Raw genomic sequence first — 23,512 nt, forward strand, 5'->3', positions numbered from 1 at the left:
TCATAGATTTCACAAGTACACTACCATCATTCACTGAAAGCCTTACCTTTGTTAATGAAGCTGTAAGTTTCTCATTCCTCAAAGTCTAGAACCTCAGCCACCTTTCTAAATATGGAGAGCAAAAGCAAAAGGGGTTAGTAAGAGATATCTTACATGGATCTCTTTTTACCACCACAACACTGGTATAGGCTTTTATCATTGCATGCTTGACCACCGAAATTATTCTTTTATGGATTATTTTTGAACTCTCCTTTGAAAAGGAGGTATCGATTTACAATATGAGATGCAGGTTCAAGTCTTTGCTTAGATGTCACCTTTTCAGTAAGGCCTGCCTTGACCACTGAACTGCCATCTACTTTCCTGATACTACCCAATCTCCCTTATTTTGCTCTGATTTCCGCCCCCCTCCCCCCGAGAACTTATGAAAAAGCACTCTAATATATATCAGAGGCATATAATAGAATCATATACTATGTGTACTCTATATGGTATAACCTCTGAAATATGTCATAGCCTCCTTTTGTATCATAATTGCTGTCTTGGGGGTATAGCTCAGGGGTAGAGCATTTGACTGCATAATTGCTGTCTGTCTCTCTTTGTTAGAACACAAGCTTATGGGACAGGGAATCTTTGTTCTGTATTGCTGTTTTGTTCCTCTAGAAGAGTGCTTGACATTTAGTACGTTTTAAGACATGTTTGTGTGACATATTTGTTGTGAATAATAAGTAGAACTATTAAAAAAAAACAGATAAATGATGTACTGGAGTCAGAAAAGCATAAATGAGGGGCACCTGGGTGGTGCAATCAGTTAAGCCTCTGACTCTGACTCTAGGTTTCCCCTCAGGTTGTGATCTCGGGGCTCCAGGCTTGGAGTGGAGTAGGCTTGGGTTTCTCTCTCCCCTTCCATCTGCCCTCCCCCCACCCCAGGTGCTCATGTGCACCACTCTCCCAAATAAATGAATAAACCTTTAAAAAAGAGAGAGAGAGAAAAACAAATAAATAAAACAGAATTGCTGCATTTGCTGAGTTTCCTGGCAGATCCAGGAATGTGATGAGTTAGAAAGCTTACTTTTGAGAAAGACTGAAAATTGTTTTTTTGTCTAGCTCCAAACTCTGAAAGAATTATTACAACAACCTTATACCTGTCTCTCTGCTCTGTAAAATTCATCTTTATCATTCCTAGAGGATCATTCTTGTTAAGGTGCTGCTTTATTACCAAATATTGTGTCCTGTTCAGAAACTTAAGATGTATTCATATTTGCTACAAGATAAAGTTTTAATTTCTTAGAGGCATTCAATGTCATTTTTAACCTGACCCTGGTTTATTCTCCATCTTTTTCACTCTATAGTTTTCTAAACATTAAACTCCAACGTTATCTACTTACTAGTCAAAATGTCAATTAGAAAAAAAAAAACTTTTTTTAAATTAACATATAATGTATTATTAGCCCCAGGGGTACATATCTGTGAATCATCGGGCTTACACACTTCACAGCACTCACCATAGCACATACCCTCCCCAATTCTACATCCTTTCCTCCTCTTTTTTATTTACATGATTCCTATTGTCTTAGCTCAGGGTGCCATAACAAAACACCTTGGATTGTGTTCCTTAAACAACAGATGTCTATTTTCTCAGTTCTGGAAGCTAGAAAGTCCAAGGTTAAGGTTCTGACAGGGTTCAGTTTCTGGTGAGAACTCTGACTTGCTACTTTCACATTGCGTCAGAGAGAGAGAATGAGAGAGAGAGAACCTGGTATCTTTTCTATAAGCAGAAGAGTTCTATTGGATTAGGGTCCCACCCTAGGGCTTCTACATATGAATCATGGGAGAACAGCACCTTTGTATCCATTCTGGGTTGTCCTTGATTTATCAATGTCTTTCTCTTTCTAGAGTCTGCCAAATTATTCCTCAATGTATTCCCCCGAAACACTGTATGTATCACTCATTGATTTTTTTGTTTTCCTTTGAGCTCCTATGACAGCTGTCAGAGCCATTTATTTGGAAACTAATCATGACTACTGCATGAGATTTCTAGTGCCTTGATATTATTTATCTCTTTAACCTTTTAAGTGTTTATACCATTTCTTTGTAACTAAATTGTAATGTCTATCACTGCAAACTTCAGCAACTTAATTTCTCTGGGTTCAGTTTCACTTCTAAAATGCAGATAATCTTTGCCTTACGGGTTTGAAAGAGGATTAGAAATAATGTACATTCAGTAACTAGAATATTGCCTCCTAGTGCTGTCACTCAGAAATGGGCCGTGAGATTCTTTCTGCTGCTTTGAGTAGTCTCAGATGGGGGTGAGAAAGATTGCAGACTCATGGTGAATGAAATTGAAATTTTAAGTCAGCTCCCTCCCCCTGCCCTCAGGACTAGGGAGCACATCAGAAATCAGACCCAGTTTATTTTATTTTATTTATTTTATTATTTCTTTTCAGCCTAACAGTATTCATAGTTTTTGCACCATACCCAGTGCTCCATGCAATCCGTGCCCTCTCTAATACCCACCACCTGGTTCCCCCAACCTCCCACCTCCCGCCCCTTCAAACCCCTCAGATTGTTTTTCAGAGTCCATAGTCTCTCATGGTTCATTTCCCCTTCCAATTTCCCCCAACTCCCTTCTCCTCTCTATCTCCCCATGTCCTCCATGCTATTTGTTATGCTCCACAAATAAGTAAACCATATGATAATTGACTCTCTCTGCTTGACTTATTTCACTCAGTATAATCTCTTCCAGTCCCATCTATGTTGCTACAAAAGTTGGGTATTCATCCTTTCTGATGGAGGCATAATACTCCATAGTTTAAATGGACCACATCTTCCTTATCCATTCATCCATTGAAGGGCATCTTGGTTCTTTCCACAGTTTGGTGACCATGGCCATTGCTGCTATAAACATTGGGGTACAGATGGCCCTTCTTTTCACTACATCTGTATCTTTGGGGTAAATACCTAGTAGTGCAATTGCAGGGTCATAGGGAAGCTCTATTTTTAATTTCTTGAGGAAACTCCACACTGTTCTCCAAAGTGGCTGCACCAACTTGCATTCCCACCAACAGTGTAAGAGGGTTCCCCTTTCTCCACATCCCCTCCAACACATGTTATTTCCTGTCTTGCTAATTTTGGCCATTCTAACTGGTGTAAGGTGATATCTTAATGTGGTTTTAATTTGAATCTCCCTGATGGCTAGTGATGATGAACATTTTTTCATGTGTCTGTTAGCCATTTGTATGTCTTCATTGGAGAAGTGTCTGTTCATATCCTCTGCCCATTTTTTTATATGATTGTCTGTTTTTTGTGTGTTGAGTTTCAGGAGTTCATTATAGATCCTGGATATCAACCTTTTGTCTGTACTGTCATTTACAAATATCTTCTCCCATTCCGTGGGTTGCCTCTTTGTTTTCTTGACTGTTTCCTTTGCTGTGAAGAAGCTTTTGATCTTGATGAAGTCCCAAAAGTTCATTTTCACTTTGTTTCCTTTGCCTTTGGAGACATATCTTGAAAGAAGTTGCTGTGGCTGATATCCAAGAGGTTACTGCCTATGTTCTCCTCTAGGATTCTGATGGATTCCTGCCTCATGTTGAGGTCTTTTATCCATTTTGAGTTTATCTTTGTGTACGGTGTAAGAGAATGGTCGAGTTTCATTCTTCTACATATAGCTGTCCAGTTTTCCCAGCACCATTTATTGAAGAGACTGTCTTTTTTCTACTGTATATTTTTTCCTGTTTTGTCGAAGATTATTTGACCATAGAGTTGAGGGTCCATATCTGGACCACTGGTCTATATGTCTGTTTTTATGCCAGTACCATGCTGTCTTGGTGATCACAGCTTTGTAGTAAAGCTTGAAATCAGGTAACATGATGCTCCCAGTTTTATTTTTGTTTTTCAACATTTCCTTAGCGATTCGGGGTCTCTTCTGATTCCATACAAATTTTGGGATTATTTGCTCCAGCTCTTTGAAAAATACCGGTTGAATTTTGATCAGAATGGCATTAAAAGTATAGATTGCTCTAGGCAGTATAGACATTTTAACAATCTTTATTCTTCTGATCCAAGAGCATGGAATAGTCTTCCATCTTTTTGTGTCTTCTTTAATTTCTTTCATGAGTGTTCTGTAGTTCCTTTTTGGTTAGGTTTATTCCCAGGTATATTATGGTTCTTGGTGCTATACTAAATGGAATTGATTCTCTAACTTCCCTTTCTGTATTTTCATTGTTAGTGTATAAGAAAGCCACTGATTTCTGTACATTGACTTTGTATCCTGCCACGTTGCAGAACTGCTGTATGAGTTCTAGTAGTTTGGGAGTAGAGTCTTTTGGGTTTTCCATGATAAAGAATCATGTCATCTGTGAAGAGAGAGAATTTGACTTCTTCATTGCCAATTTGGATACCTTTTATTTCTTTGTTGTCTGATTACTGTTGCTAGGACTTCTAATACTATGTTGAAAAAGAGTGGTAAGAGTGGGCATCTTTGTGTTCCTGATCTCAACGGGAAGGCTGTAGGCTTTTTCCTATTGAGGATGATATTTGCTGTGGGTCTTTCATAGACAGATTTTATGAAATTCAGGAATGTTCCCTCTATCCCTATACTTTGAAGCATTTTAATCAGGAACGAATGCTGGATTTTATCAAGTGCTTTTTCTGCATCAATTGAGAGGACCATGTGGTTGTTCTCTCTTCTCTTATTAATTTGTTCTATCACATTGATTGATTTGCGAATGTTGAACTGTCCTTGTAGCCCAGGAATGAATCCCACCTGGTCATGGTGGATAATCTTTTTAATGTGCTGTTGGATCCTGTTTGCTAGGATCTTGTTGAGAATCCATATTCATCAGTGATATTGGAATTAGACCCAGTTTAACTTCAAATGGTCAACTTTCATTTCCCCATTAGAAACCATTCCTTAGCTTTTCAATAGACATGCAAAAAGAGAACTAGAAACATACATCTTGATTTTCCTTCAAGCTTCCATAAACTACACGTGTTAACCCAGAAAACACAGGGTGTGTATATGATATTACAGGCAATGAATATGGAGATAACATGGAGTCATCATGCCTTACCCCCATCCCCCAGTTCTCTTCCCAATTTGCCCACTAGAAGGCCAAAGAGCCTAACATCCCCATGCATCTGCTGTAGAAGAAAAAGCCAGGTGCAATGTGTAAGTTGTATTCTGGAAGTCAGTTCACTGAACTTGGCAAGGGCCTATTATAAACATCTCTTTCTTACTGCATGGTCAGTGAGAACACATTGAAGCTTGGGATCAGGTGTAGTTAGAGTACACTATATGGAAGGCATACACTACAAATTAGGGCCTTTTATTAGGGGAGATCAGGTTGTGAAATATTTCCTAACACACCATCCAAGTACAGCCGTAACACATCTTTAGCCCCTGCCCTTATATCAGCATTAGGGTCTTTTTTTTTTTTTTTTCTTTTAAGATTTTCTTTATTTGCCAGAGAGAGAGAGAGTACACACAAGCAGGCAGAGAGGCAGGCAAAGGCAGCGAGAGAAGCAGGCTCCACACCGAGCAAGGAGCTTGATGCGGGACTCAATCCCAGGACTCTGGGATCATGACCAGAGTTGAAGGCAGTGGCTTAACCAACTGAGCCACCCAGGCGTCCCCAGCCTTAGGGTCTTTAACAAATGAAGTATCACACATGCAGACTGGTTATGATTGAACTCTGATATCTGCTTGGAAGGGGAAGAATTAGTATAATATATCACAACTTTTAAAGCTATATCTTTTGGATTATTGGAAGTATATTTACTTAATGGCTCTGGAAAAAAAAAAAAAAAAGAAAGAAAGGTTAACCGAATAAGTCAATGTTGCTGACAGATGAGTGAAATAATAAACAGAAACCTTGCAATGGTTTATATTGAGGAGGCCCACACATCACTCCAAACCTCTTTGGTCTGGCTATCAGGCTGGAAATCTCACACGCTCAAATTGGCAATGGATATTTCCAGTGTTTCTTGGGTTTGGCTCAGTGAGGGACACCACAAAGCTCAGCTCACTTTCTTCTGTGGTATTGCTTTACTTCCGATTCCATAAGAACCATGAAGTCAAAGGGTCAGGCAAACAAAACAAAGAGTATGAAAAGGAAAACAGGAAGAGAATTTGATGAATGACTTCAGCCCTCAACAAGGATCTGGTTTGATTTTCATGGCAAGGGTTTCCATGTAGTTTAGACCAACTCAAGCTCCCTCTGTTCCTTTTCATCCCCTTGCATTCCACTCGGCAAGATTTCAAGGCAGAGATACAGTGTTGATGCCATGAATCTGTTGCTTTGGCTTCCGTCGGCTCAGAAGAGGAAAGCTGGCAGGCAATAGGGAACCTGCTTTTGGAACCAATCAACTTGGCAGATGAAGATCTTCAACTTGCAGTGAAAGCAAGTTTGGTGTGTTTCCCATACATCTGTGATCAGAACATACTAGACATTTCTTTTCTCCCTAAAGATTATCTGTTCTGTTGAAATGCGACTTTAAAAAATAATCAAAGGGAAACTCTATGAGCTCATTCTGCTTTTGCCAAAGATGTTCATCTCAGAGCAGGTTACATAAAACAGAACAGAATAATACGAGTAACTCAGAAAGTCATTCCCTCTCCTTCCCATTTACAAGTTTTTTCTAATGTAGCATTAACCTAGAAACAAAAACTCCTAAGTATTTCACCACAGTTTTCAAGGAAAAAAAAAAAATGCTTAGATAGAGGCAGCCAGAAATGTCAGGGAATGAGGTACCAAGTTGGGAGATGTGCCAGGATTAATCATAATCTCTTTCTTTAGAACCATCCGAGTTCAAAGCTGCCTGGCTGTGGCTCCACATGGGAAATCCTTTGCTTTTGATTGCAGGCAAAGAATTTGGCCTCCTGGTCTCCAGGGAGGTACGTCCCGTACCTTTCAGCCATAGCTTGCCTTTGAATACAACTTTACACAACTTTGGCCTGCCTTGAAATGTACATGTATCTGAAGTCATTGAAAACCCTGAATTAAAGAAATGGAGAGGACCAGGAATTCTCTAAAGACCAGAGAACAATCATAAATCTTGACTTTTAATCCGATGCTATTCAGCCTCATCAAAGGAAAAAGTGTTGTAGTAGTCTCTTCCAGGAGGGGGGCAGGAAAACTGAGGTCACATCTTGGTTTATTGTACATCTGATCACTTACTCTGTGTAGCCATGGCAATGTACTTACACACGGCAATGTACTTACACACAGCAATGAAGACGAGGCTGAGTATGACAGTTATATCCTTAGCTTCACACGTCAGCCAACTGGGGTTCAAATCCTGGCTCCACCACTTCTTGGCATAGGCCAAGTCTCTGAGTATGAAATATCACTCTCCTCATGCATCACATGAGGAGGAAAATAATGGACTAATATGCTGTGCATGTAAAACACTTAGTACCATGTTTGTCTCATAGTAAGTACTAAAAGAGGGTAGCTATTCTTTTTTACTAAATATATCCAAAGAGGCCTCTCCCAACATATTTTGGAGACATAATTCCTCTAGGCTACAGTGTTTACAATTAGTGGAGGTCCATCTTTCAGGATGCCAGGCTAGACTCAACTGCTTATGGACATTGGAACAATTTTCTTAACATCACAACCTGTTTCATTTCTTGGTGCTCCCAAGAAAAGTTGGCTTACCTCATGAACAAACAGTGGTATCCCTTGCAGCTCTGGATCTTTGATTTAATTGTATTTCTTTTTAATTAATACCAAGACTATTAATATCACGATTAATATCTTTTTTTATTTGTTCTTGTCATCAACTCCTCTGACATAAAAAATCAGCACATTGCCTGGAGCCTAGCTGTTAGATTTTTAAAATGATAAGATATGGTAACCTCTCTTCCAGGAAGATGAAACTCTTGACTGCTTCCTTAAAAAAGAGCCAAGCTTAAGAAAGGAGTTAGACACCATCATTACAGAAATTTCTTAAAACCAAGTGGCTGAGACCATCTGCTCATCTCTGTATGTAACTTCAGGTGAGGCACAACATGCTAGAAATATGCCCTATGTAAATAGCAGCATGACACACTCTCAGAGGTTGTTTTCCAGAATCATCAAGTCAACAGTCTTTCTGTGACTAAACTTCATGAAGTTATAATAGGTCTGGAAAGCGTACACCCTCATCCTGGTGGTGCACAGTGCAAAGGCCTGACCTTTGGAGTCTTGAGGTTCACAGACCTGCCCTGAAACCTGCTGCATCATCCCAGATGAGTTAACTCAAATCTCCTTTCATCTCCATTGTCTCATCTATAAAATGAGGATAATCATAGTGCTACCTTTAGGGTTGCTGTGAAGATTAGATGAGACAATATATGGAACTCTCAGGGAAGCAGCTGATATGCAACAAGGCCTCAACATATATTACTAACAAACAAATAGTATTTTTATAGAAGTATTTTTATAAATAAAAACTCGTAAAAAAACAATTTTTTATGTGTAACTACAAATCTGTCTCATGAAGGAATTATAGTTATGCTTAACTTCTGCTTAAAGAGCAATGGAGGCTTCAAATCTCTTTAATAAGCTACATCATTGTTCATAGACTTTCAGGTTGTGGTATTTCTCAGCCTTAGTTGCATATAAAAATCATGTGAGAAGAGTCACAAACTCTCATGCCTTGGCTTCGCCCTGTAGGTATTCCAATTAATTGCTCTGGGATTGGATCCCAGGCCTGATTTTTTAAAAATCTCTCTCTGAGCAATCAGTAGGCACTGTTAGTTTTGAGAATGACTTGGGTTAGAAGAATGCCAAGTACAAGTTGTTCCTTACTGAGTGAAGTTGGACCTGCATGCTCCAATCTTATGTTGATTCTGTAGTTCAGCTGCTACAGATGACAAAGGGAGTTACAGTCAAGTAGGTTATTTTGCAAAACATGGCACTAAAACTGAATTCCAGTTTTCTGATATCAGATGTTTTACACTGATCACGTCTAATTGCAAGGCCCTCAGAGACTGCGAAGACCAGATTTCCATAGCTGACATCTACATTTCTACAGCTATTTCTTAAAGATGAGTAGCAGTAATATTGTGTCTATCAAAAAAATAGTAATTACTGCCATTATTTAGCACTTTATCTGTTATGGACTGAATGTTTGTGTTCCCTACTCCCCAAATTCATACGCTGAAGCCTGATCTTTTGATGTGATAATATTTGGAGGTGGCGCATTTGAAAGGTGATTAAGTTTTGATAAGGCCATGATGGGCTTAGTGTCCTTATAAGAAGATAAGATACCAGAACTCTTTCTCTCTTCCACAAAACTTGGTGAAAGGTGGTCATCTGCATGCAGGGAAAAGAGCTCTCACTAAAACCAGACCACATTGGCAGGCTAACCTTGAATTCCCTGCCTCATTTAAGTGTGGCTACTACTATTTTGTAGATAAATAAGCCCCTTGACAAAGTGATTATAGCACTGGACTAAGGGACACTAGGACAGAGCTGAAGCTCCACACCAATGACAAGAGGGGAGGTGTGGTCTTTAACTACTCTAAGCTTCTTTGAACTATGGTGAAGGTTAAATGACATAATGCACACAAGGCACAGAAGAAGACCCTGAGAAGCACTGTAGCCACAGCAGCAGCAATGTTATTACCGTATTGACCCTGGGAGAGTTCAGTTATATCCCCTAAATTTGCACAGCTTCTGAAGAATGCAGGAGGTGTTCAAACACATACCTAACAGCAAACCACATGATCTTATCACTACAATACACTGTCCTTGCCTTCCTCCTTCAACAGATGTCTACTTGGCACAATAATATTTCTTCTAATATGAATGCTATGTTCAAATCTGCCTATCACTGGCAAAGACTCCCTCTATAAACTTAATTTTTCAATGACTTTTAGTACTATCAGTGACAGGGGTTTTCCAAGGCATACAATTCCAGTTTGAGTACAAAAAACACCAAAGATAAAAAGTAGTGCTAAAAGAAGTAACTGTAATGCACATGAAATTGTACAATCTGTTTCATAAACCCTGGTGTCTGTGGTTAGGATCTGCCTATGGAAAAGTAATATCCCTTCTGTACTTGATAATGTACTTGATACACTTCATAGCCTTGGGAAGCTAACTCCTTTATTTGTCATCTGAAACTTGATTCTACCGTGAGGTCCTTGAGTCATCTAAATCCAAAATCCCAGAAAGACTGATGGAGCTATAATCTTAAATGAAATGACATGGCTATCTTGCATATATCTTAAAGTATACAAGAGTTAAATCTGTGATACCATAAACAAACAAAAAGAAGTTAAGGTAAGACTTATTTTAGATGGACATTTTAATTTGTCTTATGAATGCACCTGGCTACAATCTCCTTTTCTCAAAGTACAACTTGTAGTTTCTTTACAAGGATCATGATCAGTTATACCTGCTCTAAACTCAGGAATGTCTGCAGTGTCTACTGCAAATTTTGGAGCCATCATCTTCTGCAAGTAGAGAATTTGATCTAACGTTATTCAAAATAAGCCAGACTATGCTTAACAAACTCCTAACCTCAGGGGGTTATTGTTAGACATGGCCAACTCAATCCATCTTTGTTTATAACACATAGGATCACCACACCAAAGGAAGTGTGGAGAACTCAAACCTCTGCTAATGTTCCATCACTTGCACTGATGGCCCATTGGTCAGAATTGGTCCTATAACCCTGCCTAGCTGCAGGGGGCTGGGAAATCTTCCCAAGTACCCAGGAGGAAGAGGAGAACTACATTAGGTTGAATAATACTGACCCCTATCACAGACCCCAAAAAAGGTATTTTGCAAGGAATTCAAACAATGAGTATATAAAAGATGCTAAAATCTTGGTTCATAACTTACTTAAGATATATACATATTTGTTTTCCACAATGAAGCACAAATTTCCACTGGTTAATTTAAGTCACTGACAGTATGATGTTGATGATGCTCCAAGGAATATTCCTTGTTTATTCTCATTATCTTTACCTAAAAAGTTTTGCAAAATACAGTAATAAAACTTCCACTGGTGCAACAGTTCCCCCTTTGACTCAGAATCCAGGTGGTAACCCTTGGGCTGGTCACTCAGGAAAATGCCTGTGATTTATAAAGGGCCTTTCAGACACAACAATACTGTACTATACTGGGAAATGCTAGTCTAACTGATGAGTTGTAAGTTCTTTCAAAGACTCCATTTTTAAACTATAGATTGGCCATTTTCCCAGAGAAGCCATGTACACTGCACATCCACAAATCCAGTCACTCTCCTTGCCATTAGCGAGGCACTTTCTGGGAGAAAATTGCTGTGAGACTACTGATTTTTTAAATAGTGGGTTACTATTGTTGTACATGAAACACTCAGGGATTTTCTCAGGCACATTTTAAATTATTCTAATACTGAGGGGAGTGGCCAAATCATGGCTTCCACTCATATCCAATGCCACTTATGTTGGCTTTCAGAGATGGGTTCTATAAACATCAAACTTGAAAGAGACAAGAAGCCATCCTAGACCTTAAAAAAAAAAAAAAAAAAATAGAACACTGGTAAGGGAGCCAAATGCAAGTTGAGAAACCAACAAATATTTATAGTGTGAGCAAGCCACAATTTGCAGCAAGGGAAGAGCTCTGTCCCTAGGACTGAGGAAAGATGTTCCCTCCTCTCCCTCAAAGGAGTGCCTTTTGAAGACTCTGTTCAGCAGCTGGCAGTGGTTAACCTCCTTAAAATCAACCAAAAGCTTATGTGTGATTAGTTTGGGGGCGGGGGGGAAGAAGGTAAAAATGTTGCAGCTGGACTAATTCTTAAGCTTTTCCTAAAGATTTTAGTTGTCTCTTAATCACTATTAACCAAAGGAAAAGGAATTTTCAAAGTTGATGTCTCCACACAGTGACTAGAGAGACAGCAAATTGGTAATGCCTTAGTTTTTCTTTCTAAATAAGGGAAACTCTATGTTCCTTACACACACACACACACACACACACACACACACACACACACACAGCTGTTTTTCCATCTATCCACCCACAGGAAGTTTCTACAGCCTCATTAAACTAGACTACTAAAGGTTGTTCAACAAATGAGCCCATGCTTGTCTCCCCCCTGAAATCCAGCTGTGCTTACAGGAACTAGGGACCTTGAAGTGCATTGATTTTGACCTTCTACTTCCTAGAAACATTGTGTAGGCCACCCACTCTATCCAGTGTACATAAAATCTTTGCTCTTGAAATCACTTTTCCAGTCCTTTAAGCACTGGTGTGTTCATGAGTCTCTCCTCTATTTTCATTGCACCCACTCTCATTGGCTGTTGCCATCTACTGCCCTGATTTCTACAGTGGGCTCTTTAATAATTTTTGTGTTGATGGTGCTCAAAGTCTCAGGTGTGTCCCAGTCTCTTTAAGTTCTACATGTTCCCAACTGAACTCAACATCTTACCCTCAATCCAAACATATTTCACTACCAGATGTTTGGCCTGGAAATCTGACCATTACCTGTAACACTTCCCACTCGACTTTAATCATTACCCATTTAGATTCTTCTTCTATCCATGCACTTCCTGTCTCTCATGTTGACTATTGCAACAGCATCCTAACCATTCTCCTGGCCTTCAGTATTTTCCCTTTAGGATCCATTTTCCCATAATGAAGTCAAATACCACCTTTCTAAAATGCAAAGCTTACCATTTACCTGCTCAAAACTCTTCCATGTGTCTCACTGCCCACTGAATGTAATGTATCTCATAATACCCTTTATAGTTTGGCTCTATACAGTATGGCAGCAATTTATCATCTGCATTACTTGACAATATTGTGTGTCCCCTATATTCCAGCCATACTCAATTGTTTTCACTTGATCCACCATGTTCTTCCTTATCTCTGGATATTTACCCACGCAGTTCTCTCAAAAGAGCCTTCAACCCCTTCCTCCATTACTATCTCCAACTCCCTTCCACTTGCCCAACTTCACCTGAATAAGCCCTCTATTCCTTTACATTCCAGATTAACCAGAGCCCAAGATTGCTTATCTGTGGTGTAGATTAGCCGTTCCTCAGGTTTGGTGTCTTAACACCCTGTACTGTGCTCTTACGCTCTATTGTAAATGACTATCTGTCAGTGCTGTACCCACAGTAGCCATCTAGATACATGAAGGCAAGGATAAGTCTGTCCCACTACTGCAGAGTCTGAAGAGTCTAATCTGGTATTACACAGTGGGTGTTTGACAATTAAGGATTGTTCAGTAAGTGTTAGATAGAGCTGCATGGGAGGTATTCTCAAACACCTCAAAAGCCTGTGGAGATGGCCTCTTTTTCTAAAGGAGGTAGAAAAATAATCACTTACATGATATTTCCCTTCTCTGTCTCTTTTAATACTCTGTAGTGACATCACATGAAGATAGTCAAAGTCCCTGCCTATCTCATCCCTGGAGTCTCTACCCAAGATGAACATTTTTCTGGCCTTCCAAAAGTTAAAGGAAGAACAAGTCATTGGTTAAGAAAGTATATCTTGGAGGGAATATAGTGCATCTAATGTCAGATGAAAGATTTAAATCTAAATGGGGAAAACTTACCATGAAAATAGTATGAAAATCACAGTTATCCATTCTCTTGGTAATGGGCACTCCTTGCTTTTTTTTTTTTTTTTTTTTTTTTTTTTTAATATCTTACGTTTCTCAATAGTTCTTTCTTGTCTCCTTCCTGCAGTCTCTTTGCTTGTCCCCTAAACTTAGGTGTTTTTTAGAAAGGCATCCATTGGCTCCTCTCAGGCAATGTGACCCATTTTTTATAGTTTTTATAAACTCATATATGCACATGCATGACAAATCTGCTTCTTCAGCCTTGCACTTGGCCTCAATATGTTCTGGACATTTCAGATCAAATAGGCAGTTGCTCTTCAACTTATCTAAACTGTAGCTATCATTTCCAACAGCTGATCTCCCTATTGCTCCCTTTATTGTCTTATAGCCACCCCCACACCTAAGCCATACACCTGGGAGGCATTCTTGACAATACTTTATTGTCCTTTTCTATGTATGTGTAATAATTCCATAAAAGCTGACAATTCTAGTCCTCAAATAGGTTTTGATTCTGTCTGCTCCCTTGATTCCAGAGTATACCAGCTACAGTAAGACCCTGAATTTCCTTTTGTCTTAATAAATATAAGTAAGACTTTATTATTTTTTTTTAACTCCTGCAACAACTTTCTAACTGGTTTCACCATTTCTAGGTTTGCCCATTCCTCATGTCTCCTACTTCTGCTGTTCTCTACAGCTGCTAGAGCAAGCTATCCTAACATCTATCTGTCAGTGTCGCTCTACTCTCTACTGCTGAAAATCCTTAGTAACTCTCTTTGGCAATGGCTCTCACCCTTGGCTATTCATTAGCATCAAATAAAAAGCTTTTCAATAAATGCTGGGCTCTACCTCAAACCAAGTGAATCTTAATCCCAGAGAGTAGGATTAAGTATCTGTGATTCTGATGAAGAACAAGACATGAAGACCCCTGGATGGAACATGTGGTTTTCCCTAGCTGCATCCATGCCAACTTCTCTGCCCCACCAACTGTCACATCATATCCTACTGTACGTGCTCTAGCACATCTATCATACTGTATGTGTATGCATTTGTTGCTATTTCCATGCACACTCTGCCCACTCAGACTTCTATACTGGGTTCATTCTATTGCTCACACCAAAATGCTCTTATTTGCTTTTGTTGCTCAGTTGACTTTATCTCATCTTTCAGGATCCAGCTGAGGTATTACCTCCTCCCCAGAATCTTCTTTGACTTTCTGCTCCCCTGAAAACTCATTCTCATCCAAGTCCAGATCTCAGATGGGTTCCCAACTGCTCTTTTGTGTTCCCATAGTAGTATAGCTTATAGATATTTTCATCATTGTGCATTACCATATTTTCTTTAAATTATCTGTATATATGTATATTTCTCCCACTAATCTATGATATCTTTGAGCATAAGGGTCAGTTTCCATGTCCAGACGCAGGTGTTATCAGGAAGGGACACTCTGAAGTCATGGCATGCATTGGAGTCAAAAGCCATCTGTCTATAGTAGTGGTCTTAAAGTGGGGAATGTGAGGATCCTTTCTAGAAGCACTTTTTGTGTGGGGATTTCAAGCCATACTGTGGCAATAATTCTGGAGCTGTGTTAAGAAACACAAATGAAGAAGAGGAAGAAGAAGAACAAGAAGAAGAAGAAGGAGGGGGGGGAGGGAGGGAGGAGGAGGGAGAGGGGGAGGGTTGTGAGAAGAAGAAAGAAAGAAAGAAAGAAGAGGAAGGAGGGATGGAAGGAAGGAAGGAAAGAAGGAAGGAAGGGCAGGACAAAATGAGTAATGGGAGTCAAGGTAAGTACCAAGAGATTCAGAGTTCATGTATGACATTTAGAAGAGGAGATAGAAAAGCAACTTGGAAAAATCTCCTGATTTGGGATCTAGCTGCTTTTTGGCCTTGGCCTCTGTCCTTGGACTCCAAAAGTGATTATAGCAGTTGACAAAGAAGACAGGGCAGAGACTGTAGTGTGTGCATATGTATGTGTGTGTGTGTGTGGCTGTCATTGATCAAGATTCCCTTCTTGACCAAACTCTAGCCTGGCTCCCCTGTGCCCTCTTCTTGACCAGGCCTCAACCTTGGCCTACAAAAACTGCAGACTCTGAGCCCAAACTATGGCATCCACCCCAACTCACTCCCACATTAGAAGATATGAACAAACACAAAAATATTTTCTAATAGTCAAAGCAGAATCTCCAGGATGGTGGTTGTAGCCCCCCTTAAGTTCCTTCCTAGGAAAGTGCAAGGCTGCCAAAAGAATTTACTGTTTGTTCCCGCCAACATCTGAAGATAGAGCCCATGCCTCCCAGTCTCTGTGGAAGAACAGAAGTCCGACTTCAATAAGCAAACTCAAATGAGTTTCACATGAACACCCTTCCTATTTTTTGTAAATTTCCATTTCCCTGACTCTCCTCAAGCTCTGGCAAATCTCATTCTTACTGCCTCTCTCTTCCTTTGAAACATGCTGTCACCTCTGCACAAATTGAAGTTGAATTCAGTTCATGCTGGAAACTCTATTGCAATAGTTTATTACTGATTAAAATCTATCCTTACTACTTTTTTTTTAAATTTTTTTATTTTTCATAAACATATATTTTTATCCCCAGGGGTACAGGTCTGTGAATCACCAGGTTTACACACTTCACAGCACTCACCAAAGCACATACCCTCCCCAGTGTCCATAATCCCACCCCATTCTCCCAAACCCCCTCCCCCCAGCAACCCTCAGTTTGTTTTGTGAGATTAAGAGTCACTTATGGTTTGTCTCCCTCCCAATCCTTACTACTTTAATTAGTGTCTAGATTTGTATGTCTTTGGTAGCATTGTCAGCAACATACACTCTGATATCCTGGTCGATCTGATTCCTGAGGTTGGTGTGGCACTTAGGAGAGTGACTATCTCCAGGAAAATGTCTGTGGGCAAGAGGCAAATACTGACCAAGTGAAGGTTGGAGGAAATACAGTACAGATGAAAGCATTAGGGATGGCATGTTTTAAAGACAGACTATTCCTAATAGAGGAAACATTTGGATCCACAATTGAATATTTTTGAAGATATTTTTTATCATAAGAACTTTTAAATAGAGGAAGGTTCTGGTCACACAAGCTTACTCTTTTTTTATTTATTTTTTATTTTATTTATTTATTTGACAGATATCACAAGTAGACAGAGAGGCAGACAGGCAGAGAGAGAGGAGGAAGCAGGCTCCCTGCTGAGCAGAGTCTGATGTGGGACTCGATTGACCTGGGACTCGATCCCAGACCCTGAGATCATGACCTGTGCCAAAGGTAGAGGCTTAAACCACTGAGCCACCCAGGCGCCCCAAAATACACTATTTTCTAAGCCTTTGTTTCTACCCATAAAAAATAATAAATTTTATGAAAATTAGTCTCAAATTTCTATACACATGAATGTGTTACTGTAAGAAAATTTATTGTATTATTTGATTTAGGAGTATAATGTCATTCATACAATCAGAATTTCTTTGTTTATTCTTTAGCCATGTTCTGGTCTTTAATATTGTTTCTTTGACAGTAATACAGGCAATTTTATAATTTAACCATATGCCTTAAAGGTCCAGTAAACAAACTTAGATTAAGACAAATAAGATAAAACAGACAATAAGATACTCAATAGATTTACTTAGATCCATTCACTTAGCATCAACGCATAATATATTCCAAAAGCGAGCATATATCAAATGCAAAATGGATAACCTTAATTGGGTTCAGTAATTGGATAAATGGTCAAACAATTTTCATTTGCATATGCTTTGGGCATGCATTTCATTCCTTATTGATCTGCTTTATTGAATTAGCATTTCAATTATTTGTTTTGATAGGAACAGGGAAGATAATCATAGGAGGGAGCAGTGGTAGAGAGTATGTCTCTTGCTTCTGCACAGAACACACATAGCAGGTGATGATACCAAACAGCTAACTCCCAGAGGGACCTGAATGGCACGGCACATGTGGGTAAGTATAATGTTTATTCATCTAAAAAATGAGAAATTATTATAAAAATATAAGAAGTAGAAAACCCTACACAAGTTAAAATACAGAAAAATTTTAAGCAAAGTTATTTGAATCAGGCAATATTTAATGTATCAAATAGTAATCTTAATAACTAGGTACAAAGGAATCTAAACCCAAGACACTAACCATGTCAAAAGGCGGGAACATCCTGACCACCCCAGAATCCTTTGCCAAGGTTAGTGTTCTCTGATTACACATTTAGGCACCCCCTGGTTATAAGAGTACTTGTTTATTATTGATATTATAAAAATAACCATTCTCTAAATTATTACACATAGTAAATAAAATTAGAACTATACATAAGGATTTGAATAATTGCAATTTCTTTAAGGACCACCTGCAACTTCTGCCTGCTTCACAGACCTGTAGGGGAGAAACAAAACAAAAGAAAATGTGCTCAATAATACATCTACAATGAAACATATTAAGAAGAAAGTTTGGGACCTTAATGCTTTCCTGTACTCTGTATGAACTGTTACAATGGCACTGACCCTAGGGTACCACCACTATCAACTGTACTTGGCTGTCAGGATGTCAATTTCTGGTATCTGTATAAATCCTTTTTGTATATTTAATTAGAAGTAGATATTCTACAGATACCTTGGACTGTTGAAAAAGACTTGCTTCCCCCCCTTCCTGTAGGAGGGAGCCAAGGGAGAAATATAGCCAATGAGAAATATTTGCAAAGCATGTATACAATTACTATCTTGGAAGGAATTATGAAAACTGAATTTAGGAAACTAGTGTGGCATAAGATAGATCAGGCTACTTCAGCACTGGAACTATGTGCCCATACTGCTTGATTGAAAAGAATTCCTTTATTTTTTTCCTAGAGTAATATGATTATGATGGCAAATGGAAAGATACATGCTTCTAGAATATTTTATCTGTTTTTTTTCCTGTTTTGTTATATTTAATATTTGTATTAAATATATGATTAATATATTAATATAATTTGTTATATTTAATATTTCAGATTCATCTACTAGACCATGAATACTTTGAAAGGAAAATATCAATCTCCAACTTATGTATAGGACCTGAAAGAATATTTTGCACATGGTGTTTGCTCAATAAGTTTTTGTATGGTAGGAAAGAGAGAGAGGAGAAAGGGAGAAAAAGAGGAAAGAAGGGAATCCAGTTATTGTCGCACGTATTTTCCCTTATCTGGAATACTTTATTTACCCCAACCAATCCCAGCTAACTCCTTTATCTAACTAACTCCTACTCCTTTAGGACTTAGTCATCAATATCGCTTTCTCTAGGTTCTTTGACCATAATTCAAGGTAGAATTCTCTTCTGCATGCACCTATCTCACCCTGGTTACATAAGGATAATCTGCAGTGTTTTATGTAAATCATGTTAAATGTATGACTTCATCATTTAGTAAGCTTATGTCACATATGATAGTGACATGTTATTCTCTGGCATAGTCATAGGTCTTTATTAAATATGCATCAAATGAATGATTTACTTATTTAGATCTCTTGGACAGAAGGGCCATATACGTGCATCTTATACAAAGAACACGTGAAGGACTAAAGAAAAGAACAGCATGATCTGTGTGTTCTACGATGGTAGAGGAAGAGAGAGAAAATTTCTGTCCATGATACAGAAAGAACCAGAAAGAAGGCAGCTACAAGGATTCAAATTTTGGGGCAAAAAAAGAGAATAACCTCACCTGAAGTAGGTTTTAAAAATTTTATACAATTTGGGCAATACTGTTTGCTTACTTGTCTGCTTTTGTCACCATACTGTATGTTACATCCCCATGACTTATTTATTTCATGATGGGAAGTTTGTGCTTTTTGATCACCTTCACCTATTTGCCCAATCCCTGCCTCTGGCTAACACCAATCTGTTTTCCATACCTATGAGCTTGGTTTTGTTTTTGTTTAGATTCCACATATAAGTGAGAGAAGATGTTATTTGTTTTTCTCTAATTTCAATCAGCAAAATATCCTCAAGTTTCATCCGTGTAGTTGCAAATGGCAAAAGTTCATTCTTTATGGTTCTTTATCCATTTATCTGTTGATGGGCACTGATGTTTTTTCCATTTCTTGGCTATTGTAAATAGGGCACAGAACATGGGGATGCAGATATCTTTTCAAGACATATTTGTTTGTAACCATCCAGACAGTATTCTAAAGATGTAAATATATGATCATGTGTGTGTTTATGCATTGTATATGATAAAAATGAACTTATTTAATATACTTTTTTATAACTTACTTTTTATTGTAACATTATTATTAGAATATTTCCACATCAGACTATAGATATACAGATAGATGGATCAGTTACTATCAGTATAAATACATGTATTTATCCAGTGAATATAAATCTCATCCTTCATAAGATGTACAGTATTCCATTATATAGATGCTATACTTTTTAAATCAATTCTCTTTTATTGGTCATTGGCTTGTTCACAGCTTTTCACATGTTTTCCATGTTTTAATATAAAACTTTTTTGTTTTATTATAAAACATGTGCAATGAACATAATATTCGGGAAACAACACAGTAGAGGCATTGCAGAAATTATTTCTTTAGGTGATTTGTTAATATAGAATTATTAGGTTAATGAGCAACCATAGGAGGTAGTATATTTCCCACTACTCAAGATATTGATGTAAGATTGAATGTCTATTTTGTAGGGGCACAGTAGAGAAGAAATCAACATTAGATCAGAAGAGAAGTAGAGGTTCTAAAATTCTTTCTAATTTTGATAATTCTGTGATTCTCTGAGTGCTAAGGACAGACTCAACCTTTTGCTTCTCTCTGTAACACACTTGGGAGAAGAAACTATGAATTATTTATATTATATATCCAGTTTATATTAGTCTCATGTCCATGGATGTAAAATTGTTCTGAGATTCTGTATTTCTAAGATACATTTAATGGTGTCATAAAGTCCTTGATCTTCACACATTGGGGGAATATGTCTTCATCTCAGTTCTACCTAAAAGTGATTTTCCTGACAAGGGGAAGGGATTTAAATTCCCACCCCACTTCCTCAGCATGGGAGAAGACAGACTCAATGAGAAGCCTGAGATCCATAGAACATAACAAAAAGAGAAAGGAAACATTATGCAGAATAGGAGGGAACTCTGTTTCTTGCTAGAGATCATGTGAACTATGCTTTAAAAAAATCTGAACTTGGAGCAGTTGTGGATAGTACCCATTATTACCTGACATTGATATTAAATGCCCTGAGCAAACATACCAGAGTAGACCAGGGTAGGACAAGAAGAGCATGGAACACAAAGGAGAAGATCAGCAGAACCTGCGCAGTGAAAGAAAAAGAGGTAATATGCTGGACCAGGAAAAAAGAAATCTATTAAACATAATTCCTTAGCAGATTAATTGAAATTAATATAAAAAAACTACACTTAGAGTATATAGTGAGCTGGAATTACATATAAGTTAACTGCTTAATAGTGTGTATATCCTTATCCATACTGCAATCATTTTCAATTCAAATCTCTGCGGAATTTTAGATAAAATATAGGCGAAATGCCCTCCAACTGGTGTTATGAATATATATGTGGACTTTAAGAAGACCTCACATGAATCATATTCATAATTCTTATGTCCAGCATGGGTTAGGAAAGAAAGTAACACAGTTCAGGTGGCTACCCTAAAACAACCTAGTCAGGATTGGATATATATACATCACAGAATGGTGATGCTATCCTATTTGCAATTTCATGTCATCATCACAAAATTATTATGGTATCTATAAAAGTAGTACATATAAATACATAGATATTTTATTCATAATGCCTGGCATGTAACATTACATGCTAAATGTAATTCCTCTGAATGCATCCCTGAGGCAGAAGAACAGTGAGACAAAGAGACAGCAATATTCTAGGTTAAAAGAATGGCAAAGTAGAGTGGAGGATAAAAGCAGAACTAAAGAGATCAAGGGAGATAAGCAATTCCACATATCTTGAAGAGAAGGAAAATAGATTAAGTCCAAGTCCTCCAAAGCAGATCTTGGCATTCTAGTCCTGCATGGTGTTAATATGATTGATTCACAAAAAAAGGCTCCTTGATCAAAGAATTTTGGACAGGGATGCTTGAGTGGTTCAGTTGGTTAAGTGTCTGCCTTCAGCTCAGGTCATGATCCAAGGGTGCTGGGATCAAGTGTGGCATCCGGCTCCTTGCTCCTCTCCCTGCTTGTTTTCCCTCTCACTCTCTCTCTCCATCAAATAAATAAATAAATAAAATCTTAAAAAATAATTTTGGACAGCAACACACTATATCTGCTTTTTGCAGAATCAACATACACACAAGCATATTAAATAAAGGCTCTTAGAAGTCTTATGTAACTTGGTATTTATCAAAGTTAAATAAATGTACTAAATAAAACTGTAGCTGGATATTTATCAAAGTTATTTGATATTAGATTTTCATATAGCTCATTTTTTAAAAATCTGTAGTGATCCATTGGTAAATTCTTTTTCAACTAGAGTCTAAGACACATATCAGTGCAAATGCTGTTTCACATAGTTCAGCAACAAAATTTGAAAAAGTGTGGGTTTTGTACTCAGACCTGAGTTCAAATTCTGATTCCACCCATTCTTATATACATGACTCTGTACAAGTTTGCTCAGTATGCCCCTCAGAGAGTGGTTAAAAGGGAAACACCTTTGCAAGAATCATTAAGTAGTAGATATTTGATAATTTTACAGTATTCAAATTTCGATAAATAGGAACTACAAAAAAATTTGGACTGAAAGTGATGATTGTATGGATGGAGAACTTGATAAACCTTTAGAAATCTTACACATGGAAGGGTTTTGAATGAAATAATGATGCATTCATATTTAAATGTTTTTTTACCATCCAAAGATATTAAAGATGCTTGCAAGAGAGCAATTGAATTAATGCTCCACATTAGTGGCTCTCAAATTTTAAGTGTATTAGAATCATCTGGAGGGTTTTGTAAAACACAGGTTGCCCAGACTTCGCTATTAGAGTTTCTGACTTAGCGGTTATGGAGAGGGATCCAAGGAAATCGTGTTTCTTTCCATTTCCAAAGAGATCCTGATGCTAATGCTTGTGAGGCTGGTTTGTAGACCACACTTTGTGTATCACTGCTCTGTGTAACATGGACTTCGGGTGAAGGATGAAGCCAGCTGTGGTTGGATATACTTGAAGAAAAAGTAGTGAGTTTTCTAGGTACAAAACCAGATGGAAGTGTAAGTTTAGTAGGAAATAGGTAATCTCAAGGGCAGGAGGTTTGGTACAGAGAATGTATTACAGTAATCTAAGATTTTAGAATTGGATGCTATTCCACATTTGACCCCCCAAAAAAAAAATTACCTTAGATGATCACTACATTTGAGAGGGCCAAAAAATTGTAATAGTAGAGCAACTGAATAAGTCTCCCAAGTAGCAATTAAGTTTTCCTAATGGTAAGATTGGGGCAGAGACAAAAGCAATGAATCAAATGTAAAAACCCCATACAAAAGATTAGGAGTGATCAGTAAGATTATCATGACAAGGAAAGAAACAGGACAGCCAGACAAATGGGTGAACCAAAAGAGGAGGAGAATTTCAAGTAGAATGTTAATGCTACCTCATGATACTTGACATCTGGCAACTGAAAGAGGGAGCAGGGATGCCTGGGTGGCTCAATCAGTTGGGCATCTGCCTTTGGCTCAGGTCATGATTCCAGGGTCCTGGGATCCAGCCCCTCATTGGGCTCCTTGCCCATGGGGGAAACTGCTTCTCCCTCTGCCTGTCATGCCCCCAGTTTGTGCGCTCTCTCTCTCTCTCTCTCTCTGACAAATAAATAAATAAAATCTTAAAAGAAAAAAAAGGAAACGGAAGAAGGAGCAGCTTCTCCTGCTAAAGGTTATAAGGGTAGCAGTATTTTCTAGGAACCATTTCAAAGAAGGTAAAAGAAAGGGAGGGTGCATGAAGAGTGTTCTTTGAATA

At 38.2% G+C, this 23,512-nt stretch overlaps 1 protein-coding gene across 13 annotated transcripts in view; it reads right to left on the reverse strand.

Annotated features, from left to right (window-relative positions):
- LOC309859927 (uncharacterized protein C8orf34 homolog) overlaps window positions 1-23,512 on the reverse strand; it is a 570,857-nt gene that overhangs the window by 180,029 nt on the left and 367,316 nt on the right. For 4 of the 13 annotated variants that reach the window (XM_082721215.1, XM_082721216.1, XM_082721212.1 and 1 more), the window contains one exon: window positions 20,570-20,846. The exons of 3 other annotated variants lie outside the window; for them this stretch is intronic. In XM_082721215.1, the coding sequence (XP_082577341.1) occupies window positions 20,764-20,846 (83 nt within the window). In that variant the 3' untranslated portion in view covers window positions 20,570-20,763. Of the gene's footprint in view, window positions 1-16,935; window positions 17,922-20,568; window positions 20,847-23,512 lie in introns of those variants that run through there. 6 more of the 13 variants (XM_082721206.1, XM_082721207.1, XM_082721204.1 and 3 more) reach the window with 4 other exon arrangements.

The sequence above is a fragment of the Mustela nivalis genome, assembly GCF_964662115.1.
Source record: "Mustela nivalis genome assembly, chromosome: 2".
In the NCBI taxonomy this organism is placed as follows: domain Eukaryota; kingdom Metazoa; phylum Chordata; class Mammalia; order Carnivora; family Mustelidae; genus Mustela; species Mustela nivalis.